The sequence below is a fragment of the Corylus avellana genome, chromosome 11 (genome assembly GCF_965113065.1).
Source record: "Corylus avellana chromosome 11, dhCorAvel1.hap1.2, whole genome shotgun sequence".
In the NCBI taxonomy this organism is placed as follows: Eukaryota; Viridiplantae; Streptophyta; class Magnoliopsida; order Fagales; family Betulaceae; genus Corylus; species Corylus avellana.
This window is the reverse complement of record NC_142500.1, coordinates 18358134-18373123: the sequence shown is the minus strand read 5'-3', so window position 1 is coordinate 18373123 and position 14990 is coordinate 18358134. Positions and strand designations below refer to the sequence as shown.

Here is a 14990-nt window from a genome sequence, read left to right as displayed (position 1 = left end):
TAGCTCAAGAAAGTCTACAATTGTTCATTGCAGTAGGAACTCAAGCAACTCCTCCATAGATGCTGTTCTGGACCTGTTGCCTTTCAAAAGAACCCCTCTAAGATATCCAAATACCTAGGGCTCCCTATTTTCTTCGACAAATCCAAGAAAGCTGCTTCATGAGGATAACTTCAACACAAAGTTTCTGGCTGGAGGGATAAACACTAAAACCCACTCCTCCCCCCCCCCCCAAAAAAAAAAAAAAACAATTTACATCGTTTATTAAAAGCTTGAAACGGTACATTATATAAAAACAAAATAAAGTGACTTCTAAAATTACCATTGGTCATGTGATTAATCATTATTGAATTTTAATCAAATAATAATTTAAAAAACACTTCATTCTTAAAATGACAAATGAGTGACTTCTATAATTACTCGGTAAAATAGGCTGCCTCTCGTCTCTCTCCCCCCCCCCCCCCCCCCCAAACCCACCTATCTATTCACACTGACATATTTATACATTGACGAAAAATAAAAAAGAGCACTTTTGTTTATGAAATTCATATAAATCATTGAAAATTTTGGAGTGAAAGTATAATTTCAACCAAAAATTTTAGATCAAAGTTTTCTTGTAAACTGAGTTAAGAAATTTCTTCAAATTTAGTTTATTAAATTGAAATATTTCTAAAAATGCATGTAATTAATAAGGAAAATAATTATTACATATATTTTAAATAAATATCAATTTAATATACTGAAAGAAAACTTGGCTCAGACTTTTTATCAATTCCATGAAATAATAATTGACAAAAAAAAAAAAAAAAAAAATTCTATGAAAAAATAGTGCATACTGCATAGGTGACAAATATAAAGCCATTAACTAAAGAAAGCCCAAATCTGTACCGAAAGGCCCAATATCGAACCCAAAGGTCGAAACGCAGAATCCGTGTCGTTTGGATGGAATTCCTTTAGCCCCCACGCAATCAAAACCCTAAACCCTAGCGCAAACCCCTCCTTCTTCTTCTTCTTCTTCTAGACCCTTCTCTGCTCCCCGATTTATAGTTCACTGTCTGTCTGTCTGTCTCTCTCCACTTGCATTTTCTCTTTCAGGACCAGTCTACTCTGCAAACCTTTAACCATGTACCGCTTTGCCAGTGGCCTTGCCTCCAAAGCTAGGTATTCAAACTCTCTCTCTCCATCTAGAACTCCAATGACTGACAAATTTCAATTTTTTTAATCCTCTGGGTCAATCTTATTTATCTCTGTTTTCTTTTTGTTTTTGTTTTTGTTGTTTCTGGTTCTTCTGGTTTGCAGGTTGGCTAAGAACATTAACAATAAGGTGAGCTTATCTTCTTCTTCATCTTCATCTTCATTTTTTTTAATAATTAAAATGTTTGATTGTGTTATTACGTGCTTTTTTTAAATAAATTTTTTTAATGTGAATTTGAATGTGCTTTGTTTGTATATTGGGGGGGGTGTTAGATTGGCAGTGGATCGAGTTGGAGCCGAAACTATGCAGCGAAAGACATTAAATTCGGTGTCGACGCACGTGCATTGATTCTTAGGGGTGTTGAAGAGCTTGCTGATGCAGTTAAAGTGACAATGGGGCCGAAAGTGAGTTGCTTTATCTTTCTTGATCCACTAATTATATTCTTCTTTTTTAATGATCATTTTGATTTCTGTGGTAATGTAATTGTTTTCAGTATCAAGGTCTTGAGGGCAAATACATAAAATTGGTCAAGTAGTAAAAACACAATAGAATGTTATTTGGAATTGTAGGTTGGGGTAGTGTGCCATTGTCGTATTATGCGAAACAAGATTGAAACTTCAAAGAATTATGTGAAGTGGGTATGAATATTATTGCCTTAAGATTACCTCTACGAAACGGAACACAAGGTACCATATGGTTAAAGAACTGTGAGTTGAGGATGTGGCTGGGTAGTATAGTCTATTGTTATGGACTATTTGAATTGATAAGGATCTTGGGGGCCCTTGATAATTGAAGTATATAGGTTGAAGCTGGCATTCATATGATTTTGGAATTTTGCATGATGTTCTTTATATTTTGCGTGTCTATGGCTCCTCATCTTCTAGCTCTTTTCATATCCAATTATCTTATGAAGAATTTTTTGACATCTGGCAAATGGCAGCTATTCAGGTCGAATCAAAATAGCCTATATCCAGTTTTATTATCTCAGTAAAAATGGAAATTGAGTAATTGTTTTCATCTTTAATAATTATAAGTCAACAAAATGAAAATACCACATGTAGCAGCATTGTTTGTTATAGCTCCAACTTCATACTGTTTATTGTTTAATACGTGTTAAATCCTCTTGTTGTAAACATGTCTAGGCTTGACTGGTTTGGTTATACTATTGGTTTGACAATTGGCTGCCAGCCTGTATGTTGCTTTCTAAACACGCTTTTCCTAATAGGTAAATAGTTGTGCTTTCCAATACGTGCACAAATAAACTGACATCAAAATGTAATTGTCTGGATTTTTAGGCGTCCCTGTCTGTGGCACACCAGGGTTGTATCAGGGCGAAAAACCCTTGTTCATGTCTGCAAACCCCAGCATATATCTCTGTTGCAGCTAATTTTTAGTAAAGTTCTTTCTCCTCTGAATAAGAACCAACTAGTTACGTGCCACACCATCAGTTCAATGGCTATTTCAAAGTATTATATTAGTTTCCAATAAATTCATGCTGTTGGGCAGTCATTTGGACCTAATGTGGTTTAACCATTCGTAGGTGTAGGAAGCAGTATTCGGGAAACTTTCACTTGGTAAATGTTATAACATGTTGGAAAGCTGCTGAGCTTCTATTTCTTTCTTTGCTTCATCTTTTATGTGAGAAGTTTCCAATATTAGATTTCTATTTTTTTTTTTGTTCTCTTCTCTTAAATTTTGGTATTTTCACATTATTGAATTTGTAAATGTAGCTAATTTTTTTCTCGCTTCAATTTTCAGTGCCTTCTTACAATTGGATAGTGTTTGGATGGTTGTCTTACTTGTTGGTTTTGGTGCTTGTTTTTTCATAGGGTCGCAACGTTGTTCTAGAACAAAGTTTTGGAGCCCCTAAAGTGACGAAAGATGGGGTTACTGTAGCAAAGAGTGTGGAATTCCAAGACAGAGTCAAAAACATTGGTGCTAGTCTTGTAAAACAAGTTGCAAATGCTACAAATGATGTTGCAGGCGATGGTGAGTGTCTCATGCCTTAAGTTAAAAGATTCATCGATTATTTTAGGAGATAATAGGACCATATATGTGTATTACTTGGAATAATGTTCTTTGGTATTGTTATGTATCTTTATAAGGAAAAACATAGCATGATTTGGGAAGACGGAATAAGTTTCACGTATACTTATTTATAATGATGGAAACTTTTGGAGGTGCGCGTACAGTTACTAATATGAAGCCCGTTATGCATGTTGACAGGCACCACTTGTGCGACAGTTCTCACTCGTGCGATATTTGCTGAAGGATGCAAGTCAGTGGCAGCTGGAATGAATGCCATGGACCTAAGACGTGGAATTTCAATGGCAGTTGACTCTGTTGTGACAAACTTGAAGAGTAGGGCACGGATGATTAAGACATCTGAAGAAATAGCGCAGGTTAGCTTCACTGAGTTTTATCTTGTCTCAAAATGAAAGGGCTCAGTAATGTAAATATATACTGAATATATCTACATGTTTATGTGTGTGGATTGTGAAACGATTTAATGTTAGAAAATCAAATGGAAACTAATATGACATTTTTTTCCCCTATAAAGGTTGGAACAATATCAGCTAATGGAGATAGAGAGATTGGTCAGCTAATAGCCAATGCCATGGAGAAAGTTGGCAAAGAGGGTGTTATTACTATCTCTGTAAGTTGCTTATTGGATTCTTGATCTTAACTTATATTGCTTTGTTTTCATAAATTATTGGGAACATCAAGTGGCTCAAAAGCTTAATATTTCTATTTGTTACTTTATATCCTTTAAGCTAAGTTGACCAGCATGTGTTGTTTACTTGCTGATGAGGCAGAATCTGTTCTGCCCTCATGAATTAGGATATGATATAGTTCTTAGTATTCCAAGTGAAGTGGATAAGTTTTGATTTTGGCTTGGTGCAGTTTGTTTCTTTGTTTTCTTTCTATTCAAGTAGCATTGTACTTTATCATTATGGCATGAGCATTTAGATGCTTTACAAATATCTGCTGTAAATTTCCATGTCGAGTATATTACCCATTTTTGTCATGAGATAAATGCAGAAACTTTTCCTCAAGGGGACTGTGATATGCTCTTTGCATTAGTGATATTGTTATATATTCCTTTCGGTTTGCATTAGGCCTTTGCACTTGGTTTCTTCTATAAGCTCTGCACTTCACCCTCACCCTTCCCATTGGTATCTATGCTATATTTGAGATTTGTTTCCCGGTTATCATTGCAGGACGGAAAGACCTTGTATAACGAATTGGAGGTTGTTGAGGGAATGAAGCTGGATAGGGGTTATATTTCCCCTTATTTCATCACTAATCAGAAGAATCAAAAATGTGTAAGCATTTATCTTTTATTGCTTACAAACCCTTTTTCTTATTATATTATGCACTTGACCTCTGTTTGGTGGTCGTTCAATAGGCCGCCTGTCAATGTAAATCATCTTGGATTATTGGGTATTATTTTGTATGAACTGCTTCATTATGGGTCTTAGCAGCATTGCTTTGTTATTTTGGCAGGAGCTAGAAGATCCAATCATTTTGATCCATGAAAAGAAAATCTCAAACTTAAATGCTATAGTTAAAGTATTGGAGTTGGCCTTGAAGGTAAGTGATTAATTCAGGAGATAATGAAAGGCAGAGTCTATCTGTCTATGTTTGATTGACTGACTTATGGTTTCTCAGACACAAAGGCCCTTATTGATTATTGCTGAAGATGTGGAAAGTGACGTGCTAGCTACTCTTGTTTTGAACAAGCTTCGCGCTGGAATCAAGGTATTTCTTATTTTTTATCATCTACAAATTTTTTGCCAGAATAAGATAATTATTGACTGTTGGTATCAAGGTAGCATATTAAATTATACTATTGATGGCTCATGGATTCTTGAAGGTTTGCGCCATTAAAGCCCCTGGGTTTGGTGAAAACAGGAAGGCTGGTCTGCAGGACCTTGCCACTCTCACAGGAGGCGAGGTAAGTTCAAGTGGTAATTTTGTTTTTCTATTAAGACTTTGCACTAATGTGTAATGCATGAAATACTAATTTTTTTTTCCTTGCATTAAATTATAGATAATAACTGAAGAGCTTGGTCTCAACCTTGAAAAGGTGGGACCAGAAGTGTTTGGTTCATGCAAAAAGGTGAGATATATTTCTGACTCCTTTTGCATACTTAAACTTGTTATGTTGAAAGAGAGAAATATTGGCTTCACATTTGCTATATGGTGAACTTTTGTGGGCTGCAATTTAGGTTACGGTATCAAAGGATGATACTGTCATTCTTGATGGAGCTGGCGACAAGAAAGCCATCACAGAAAGATGTGAACAGGTTTATGTTGCTCTGTTTTTGCAGTCCTTAACTTCGTTTTCTTTTTTACATTTTTTTTTGGGTTTGCGTTTTGTTTTTATATTACTTGATTCCTGACCTACGGATTTTTGTGACAGCTGAGATCCTCGATTGAATTGAGCACTTCCGATTATGACAAGGAAAAGTTAGAGGAACGGCTTGCAAAGCTTTCTGGCGGTGTTGCTGTTTTAAAGGTCAGCTTTCATTTTGAATATATGTATTGCAGTTTTTCATTTTTTTTTTCCTTCTTGTTGGCCTAGAAATTAGAATGTTATTTAACTTGGAACATCTTGCAAGCTTTTCATTATTTCCATTTGCACAATATTGGGACACAGCCTCTTGAAACATAGTACTAACAAGATTGCTTCTTTGTAGATTGGAGGAGCTAGCGAAACAGAAGTTAGTGAGAAGAAGGATAGAGTAACTGATGCTCTAAATGCCACCAAGGCTGCTGTAGAGGAAGGGATTGTACCTGGTAAACTAGTTTTCCAGAGTGTATTTTTGACTCAGGCCATTAAATTGTAAATCAAGAGTTTTTTTCTGTGCAGGTGGCGGTGTTGCACTTCTCTATGCCTCAAAGGAGCTGGACAAGTTGGAAACAGCAAACTTTGACCAAAAGATTGGCGTACAGATTATTAAGAATGCTCTTAAGGTATCAACCTTTTGTTCTCTTATATAATTGTTCACCTTATGGGGTTCAAGATCCGATGCAGAATCTTGAAATCTTTTCTCTAACCTCAGAGAAATGTGCTTCAAGCTTTATGAAACTTCGTCTTTCGGGATAAATATCTTTTGAAAGTGAGATTTTACAAAGATATGCGGAGAAGTTATGTGAGTCCTTTTGTTTGTGGGCAGAAATTACTGACATTGTAGCGTTGTTGTCAATAACTAGAATAATTTAGAAACTGAGTTTAGGGTCTTTTGATTATTATATAGCTAGTTTAGATGAAGGCCTGACCAATTATATCGGATACAGGGTCTGTGCCTCGTGTATTCTTTGCAGAATGACACATGCAGTTATATTTTAGTTCTAGGAATTGCCTGAAAGTTTGTGATTCTGCTTGAAGATCTGTTTTTAATGTTTTCCGCCTACATTTGGCTGTAGATGCCTGTATACACAATTGCTTCTAATGCTGGAGTTGAGGGGGCAGTTGTTGTTGGCAAGCTGTTGGAGCAAAACGATCCTGATCAAGGATATGATGCAGCTAGAGGTTTGTCTTCTTTTTCCCACAAATAAACGAAAGCAATTAGGGTTGTTTGATTCATAAATCCTGTGATGCGTTAGTTTGCTTGAGCATTTCTTCCTTCTTTGCTTGTATCAGGTGAATATGTAAATATGATAGAGTCAGGAATTATTGATCCTGTGAAAGTCATTAGGACAGCCTTGGTTGATGCTGCTAGGTAATTCACAGATCCTCATTAAGATAATCTAATTTTATTCTTTCCATTTACTTATTATTCATCATTCTTCAACTACATTCTATGTAGCGTATCGTCACTGTTGACGACAACCGAGGCAGTTATCACCGAGCTTCCCAAGGATGAGAAGGAAACCCCAGCTATGGGCGGCGGAATGGGCGGTGGCTTCGGCTATTGAAACTCTCACCCAGCAAGTAGCTGATGCCACAAACATGAGATTTGCTACATAGCTAATTATTTATTTAGGCTGGTTGGACCCCCCACCTCTTGAATTTTGATGCAGTCAATAGCATAGATAGCCCTTTTTCTTTTTGCCAATAATGTGTTGAAATGTAGCAATAGCAGATTCAACTTCAACTAAATCCCAATTCATCAAAGTCATTTCAAGAATGCTCCCACCTCCAAGGCCCAATTCCTTGTGGACTCTTCCAAATGGTGTGTTTACTTCATTACACAGATCTGTAATAAGCTTAAAACCAAAAGAAAAGGTGATATTTTGAGGCCCAAAATCACCATTCTAAAATGGATATTGTGGAAAATATATTTTATACACATTTCAATTAAACAGGCTAAATTAGAGAAAAGTATACTAATTAATTACATGGTGGCCGACATAAGAGTAAAAATACGATGTAACTGTCTCTCTGAGTCTCTGCATATAGGAAAGGCATAGTTTTAATCAAACACATCTATTCAGAAAGTTGGACACGTAAACACAATGATAGTATCTTTGTTTTTAAGAATGTTGACTTCCTTCTTTTGCAGACTTTTATATAATTATTATTCCTTGATATCAACTTTTTTTTTTTTTTTCACTTCGACTTTTTATCATATTTTCTTTATAATTTAATATGGCATCATTGTCAATTCAACCACTACATAGGATTTCTGTTTATAGAAATTACAATGTTTTTGTGTTTTAATATTAATAATATGTTCCATCATGTGTTTATGATTACGTGCTGATGTATTAGTGGGGAACTTGGACCTACATGTGAGTGTCGGGATTTTTAGTGGTGCTAAATGTATTATAAATTTTATTTAAATTAGCGTAATATTTACCACATCAATAATAAAAAAAATATGGACTATTACGTGATAGTTTATATCACACTTATTACGTTAACTATTAAAATATAAAGGGTCACGGTACAATCTACATGACACTTGAATTTGTAAAGAATTATAATAAAAAAGTTTTGAAATCCTAAACATTTTCCTTCGTTAAGCTTTTGGATTTGATGGGGATCTCGATATCAGTATCGGACACTTGATTTGAAAGTGAAAGATGCCATTTACAATAACAGATTTTATATATATTTATTTTAAGGTTACATCTTTCTACTTTTGTTTATAGATATTCTGTTTAGTTTTATTTACAATATTCAATTAAAGGGACTGACATGCAAAAATGATATTAAAATAGGGACATCTCTTGTCTAAAGAGTGGGGAGTTTTCCATGTGTGTGATGTGAGTGTGGGGTTGTCTAAGAGATTTTTGTTTCAAGCATTTGTATCAAGTTTCTTGTGGAGTGACATTAGTAAATATTAAATAGTTAAATAAATAAGAGAGTTAGGCCACTTAATTATTGGTGACAGGCCATACTCTGAAGTAAGCATTTACGGCTAGCGGAGATTGTTTATGTTTCATCCAATGATTAGGGTCGGTGAAGCAATAGTAGAGTTGTTCTATTGCAAGACAATAAAGTTATTTCATGGGAGAACTGGGGTAGGTTCCATCTGCTTGGACAAGTGTTCGAACAGTCCGAGTAAATGCGGTTTAAATTGTCTAAACACTTGTTCGAGCAAGTGAAACTTACCCATAGTCTCATATATGTTATCCTATTACAGTACAATGGGATAACATTATTAAAGGAGAAAATAAAATATACAAAATATACAAAGATTCGGGCAAGTTTCACATTATTAAAGGAGAAAATAAAAGAAAAATTAAATAGAAATGAAAAGGGAGTAAAGAATGGCATCCATTTACGTTGGGATTTGTAGGCATATAAGGTTGTTTGATTAATCGAAATTATGTGGGTTTGAGGCCACCTGGTCCGTGGTCACCCCTCATTAAAGGCAAAATAGTGGATGACATGGAAGATAAGGGTCCCCCGAGCCTTGGCATTTGTATCCCAAATGTGACAATGTCGATAATCTAGTCAACATGGCACGCTTGCACTTGCCACGTCTTTTAATGGCACGTTGTTTCCTCATTGTACCGGACAACGACTTCAAATGAAAATAACTATTTTATGGCTAAGATTTAATAATATTGCTTCTAATAAATTTTGGCACATTATTTAAATTTTTTTAATGACAGCTAAAATATTTATTATTTGGCATCATCTACATCGTTAAATATAATAATATGAAATCATGAATTCATTTTTGTTTTACTAAAAATGAAGATGATATTCCCATTTACGGTGATACGTTTTTATTTAAAAGGTTGTTAGGCGTACTACAATTTCATTATGTTAATACCACATTAGCCATTAAATAATTAGATTTAATTATGACTGAAGTGATAAGTGTCACATAGATTGTTACGTCGATCAATTTGTAATTTTTCGTAACATTTATCACATCAGGCATTAAACGATTCAATTTGATTGTGACTAGTATGGTAAGTGTCAAGTGAATTGCCGTATCAATTTGCAAGGAGATCGTGGTAAAAATTGTATTACTTCAAACTTTTTCCTTCATTTAATTAACGGGAACTATCATTTGTCACAAAATTTATTACACTTGTCAATTGGTTCTTGTTGATGATTTTAGGCTCCGTTTATTTTGACGTAACATATTTTCTATTGGAAAATATTTTTAGGAAAATCATTTTTGAAGAAAAATCACACACACACACACACAATCATATGAACCTATAAAAATCAATTTTTATTCACAACATAAAAATTTTAATATAAAATAATTAACCTAAAAATTTGAATTCCGGCAATGGTTGATGGTGTCCCGATGGTGATCCAGTGGTGGTCTATTGGAGGCCTAGTGGTGGCTCGACGGTGGTCTAAGAGTGGCCCAGCGGAGGTTCAACGGTGGACCAGGGGTGGTCCAGTGGTGGAATTGTGGTTTTTCGGCTATGGATTGATGGTTGGTGGTCCAACCGTGGCCCAATGGTGGTATAACAATGGTCCGACGGTTTTGACGATGAGAAACTCAAACTCGAAAAAATTAATAGTTTACGAAATTTAGAAACAAAAACATTTTTATAAACTAAAGAAGCTTTTTTGGTCAAACCGAAAATATTTTTGATATGACTATTATTTTCGGTTTGACTATTTTTCGATACTTATGGGTGTTAAGTCTCACATTGACTACTTATTATGTGAAATTAGACTTTATAAGTGATTCTAAGGAAGCTTCAAATGAACTATTCCAATAGGGGTGATAGTGGAGATGCGACTAACTTTTTTTTTTTTTTTTTTTGTCGTTACAAATGGTATCAAAGCCATTTACTAACACATTATGTGGTACTGTAAACATTGCATGACATAACCCTAACGAGGATGTCAGGGGTTTGACGATTAATGGAGTTTGTAACACCCTAATCCCATATTGGGAAGAGGGGTTGCCCTTATATATAAAGTGGGCGGTTCATAGAAAGATACTTATGAGTGTTAAGCCCCACATTAATTAATTACTAGGTAAAACTGAGTTTTAAAAGCAAAAGCTATTTTCCTAAACTAATGAAACTTGAGAGAATATATCACACCGAAACAAACTAATTAAACCTAAATTGAAAGAATTTTGTCCAAAAGTCCAACCCAATTAGAATAAGATAAATACTAAATATCCCAAATTTTTGTTCAAAGAGTTGATTTTCAAATGATGTGTCACTATCCCATGAGTTTGTGACATATTTTTCAAAATAATAAATTTCATAAAATGGTGACAAGTACATCATTTGAGAACCAAGAAAAAAATTTGAGATGTGCATGTAGAACTTCTTTTAGAATAATAAAAGGAAAACTTTATATCCTTTCGAATCGAGTGGTTGCATGGTTTCATGCAGAGGCAGCAGAGGTTTGGGTTTGAAGAGATCGGGTGTCACTCGTTGTCTCTGTGACTGCATCTCATTGTTTTGGATAGAGAATAAAGATAAGAAGCCAAAAGATGATGAGCCTTGTCACTACGTGACTGTCCCTTAATCTCCATCTCCTGCCTATATATATATATATGCGGATAGCTCAGGCTTACGTACGTTTGATTACTCCTATGCACATGTTAAAGGTGACAGCGCCACCGCCACGGCTCTCTTGCTCCATCGCTAGCCATGATCCATCGGTACATGCACGTTAACGAAGGGTATGAGAACACGAGCCAACTCCTTTATTTTGTACGCATATATAGGACGCATGCATGCAGGCTGCAAAATCAACTCACAGACCCATGAAATCAACATTCGGCGTACGAGTTCGAACAAGTCTCGAATTCTGCAATTGGAACAGGCAATTGAAAGAGGCTTCCAACCCGCTCACGTGTCCGACCACCTCTCACAACTGCAGCCAAGCAAGCCACCATGCATGTAACTTATATATATATATAACTCACAGACCCATGAAATCAACATTCGGCGTACGAGTTCGAACAAGTCTCGAATTCTGCAATTGGAACAGGCAATTGAAAGAGGCTTCCAACCCGCTCACGTGTCCGACCACCTCTCACAACTGCAGCCAAGCAAGCCACCATGCATGTAACTTATATATATATATTTTATAATAATTTTTTTATTTAAATAATAATAAAAAGTGACTGGTGTACCAAGAAAAAAAATGTTAGAGATTTATTTTGAGAAGAATAGTATAATTTTTTATTTTTTATTTTTTGCAATTGGCAGACAGAGCCATTGGTTTAACAACCATTGGGACCCATTGATTAAGAAGAAATAGAAACAGAAAATAAATAAATAAATAAAAGAAGCCGAGGAATTCAAAAAATTGAAGAAATGGAGAAGCATGAGAAGTCTAGTCATACCTAGTTGCCCCAATCTGGAGGGACAGTCCATATGTGGCAAGAGACTTATGTTCCTCATCCAAGCACACCACCCAACTACCTCGACCCACCCGCCTGTGGACTATTTATAACCATATTCGGACATCCTTATATCCGTAAATTACCAACAACAGTAATCGGGCCCACTGCATCATAACATTATTCTATATTTACTTTCATGTTTGTAATATTATTTACCTTTTTTTTTTTTTTTATGAGTATTATAATGTCATAAATTTACCGCAATTCTTTCCTTCTGTATAGAGAACAGTGAGATACCCACGCGCTCCCGGAAAACATGTCAAACACTCCAACTTCTTTGAAGATAATGAACTCTTGGTAAGATTCTAGGATATATATAGGTTATATTTGGCAATGGAATGGACTTAGGAAGCGGATCCGTATTATAGTAGATTTGATTGATGTGAGAGAAAAAAAGTAAAAATATTTTGTATAAAAAAGTGAAAAGTTATTTTATAGTGATTTTTTTATTTGAATGGTAATAAAAAATAACTGATTTGATGTAAAAAGTAAGAATGTTAGAGTTGATTTTGAGAGAACAAGTGTAAATTTTTTTTTTGGGTTTTGGGTCATAGGTCCTCTTTCCAGTCCGGCCTCTTCCCAAACATAACCTATAGTTTTTTTTTTTTATTATTATTTTTTAGGGTTAAATACTCCAAAATCCCTTGGGGTTTCCCAACTTTAATTTTTTCCTCATGCGGTTTCATTTTTATCACAGGAGGTCCCTGTAGTTTTGATAAGTGACCAAATTAGTCCATCCGTTAGTTGACCGTTAGTTGACTGTACGGACTGACACGTGGACCAATCAGACGTCGACACGTGGCACATATATTAATTTTTTTTTAATTTTTTTTAATTAAAAAAATGTTTTTTTTTTTAATTTTAAAAAAATATTTTAAAAAAAAAAAAAAAACGGAAAAAACTGGGGGTGGCCGAGCCACCCCCTTGGCAATTTGGGGGTGGCCGCCCAGGGGGTGGCTCGGCCACCCCCATCCGGCCAGATGGGGGTGGCCTGGCCAAAGGCCACCCCCAAATTGCCAAGAGCCACCCCCAGTTTTTTTCGTTTTTTTTTTTTTAATATTTTTTAAAAATTAAAAAAAAAATACATTTTTTTATTTAAAAAAAAATTAAATATATGCCACGTGTCGACGTCTGATTGGTCGACGTGTCAGTTCTAACGGTCAACTAACGGATGGACTAATTTGGTCACTTATCAAAACCACAGGGACCTCCTGTGATAAAAATGAAACCGCATGAGGGAAAAATTAAAGTTGGGAAACCCCAAGGGATTTTGGAGTATTTAACCCTAGTTTTTATTTTTAATATTAGTGTGAAAGCAATTTTTACTTCTGTTTAAACTGATCATGGGGATTAGGTTCAGGGAAATACTAGTCAACTTGAGACTTAGTACTGTCACATCAATTTTTTTTTAAAAAAAGATTGTTCAATTTTTCTTATGAAAATAGTAGTCATTGTAACCGAATATTTTGAGAGAGTTGTGATTACTCCGATGTCTAATTCAGCAATTACAATCATAAATCAGGTGATCTCAACCACCGCCCCCACATGGTGATTTGAATTGATAGCGACCAACCACGCATTTAGTTGAGAAAAATTTTAACATACCAAAAAATAACGCAATCTATCGCATCAATCCATTCAATAAACCCAAAAATGAGATCATCTCCAAGCTCCTAGCCAATCGGTTCAAAGGTTTGCTTCATCTCTTCATTTCTCCTTATCAATCTGCCTTTGTTCCTTCTAGGAATATTCAAGATAATACTATTTTGGCTCATGAACTTCTCTACTCTCTCAACTCTAAGAAAGGGCGAGGTGGACTTATGGCTATAAAAATTGATATGGAAAAAGCCTTTGATCGAATGGAATGGAAATTTCTTCTAGATATTCTAGCAAAGCTTGGGTTTAATTCTACTTGGATCAACTGGATTCGAATCTGCATTACTTCTCCCTCATTCTCCATTCTCATCAATGGAAGCCCATTTGGTCTTTTCAGCCCAGCCAGAGGGCTTCGTCAAGGGGACCCCTTATCCCCCTTTTTATTTATTCTTGGCACAGAAGTCATTTCTCGGCTTCTCCTTCGCCAAGAATCTCATGATCTTCTTAAAGGAATCAAAATTGCTCGTAATTGCTCCCCAATTACGCATCTCTTGTTTGCGGATGATCTTATTGTTTTTGCTAAAGCCACTTCTGCAGAAGCAGTTATTATCAAATCATGCTTGGATAAATACTGCCTTTGGTCTGGACAGGCTATCAATAGTTCTAAATCTTCGGTCCACTTTAGCAAAAACACTGCTGCCTCCACTATCACCAGTATCCAAGGAATATTCCCATACAAATCGGCTTCGGCTACTTCTAAATACCTTGGTCTTCCTCTCTTCTTTGGTAGATCCAAAAAAGCAGCTTTTCAGGATATCTTAGATAAAGTTTCTGGCAAGATAGAGGGTTGGCGAGCTAAAACTTTGTCTCAAGCTGGACGCTCAGTGCTAATTAAATCGATTGCAGCTACAATTCCTTCTTATGCTATGAGCACTTTTCTTCTTCCTGCCTCTTTGTCTTCTTCCCTTGATAGGTCTTTCAAAAACTTTTGGTGGGGGTTTCCAAAGGATAAAGCAAAAAATCTCTCATTGAAATCATGGAGCTCTATTTGTCTTCCAAAAAATATAGGAGGTCTTGGATTTCGTCGTATGCATGCTTTTAATTTGTCTCTATTAGCCAAGCTGGGATGGAAATTGCTCTCAAACTCTGATTGTCTCTGGGTAAAGCAACTTCAGAATAAATATATCAAGTATGGGAATTTTGTTTCCTCCCCCAATCCCTCTTCTGCCTCCTGGTTCTGGAAAGGTATTCAAAAAATTAAACCGTATATTTCAGTGGGAGCTTGTTTAAAGGTTTCAAGGTCATCTTCCAATTCTATCTGGTCTTCAAATTGGATCCCTACTATTCCTTCTTTCAAGCCTATGCCCAAATTCCCCAACAATCGCAATCTGCCATCT

General features: G+C 35.6%; 1 protein-coding gene across 1 annotated transcript; it reads left to right on the top strand.

Moving 5' to 3' along the window:
- The first annotated feature begins 988 nt into the window (after positions 1–988).
- On the top strand, positions 989–7351 carry LOC132165631 (chaperonin CPN60-2, mitochondrial). Its single transcript, XM_059576272.2, has 18 exons — positions 989–1158; positions 1297–1321; positions 1465–1596; positions 3022–3181; positions 3419–3594; positions 3753–3848; positions 4414–4518; positions 4700–4786; positions 4865–4954; positions 5070–5150; positions 5247–5315; positions 5425–5502; positions 5619–5714; positions 5896–5995; positions 6069–6172; positions 6626–6731; positions 6843–6921; positions 7009–7351. Exons 1-18 carry the CDS (start codon positions 1121–1123, stop codon positions 7115–7117), a joined length of 1731 nt encoding a protein of 576 aa, XP_059432255.2. The 5' UTR covers positions 989–1120; the 3' UTR covers positions 7118–7351.
- The last annotated feature ends 7639 nt before the right edge of the window (positions 7352–14990 follow it).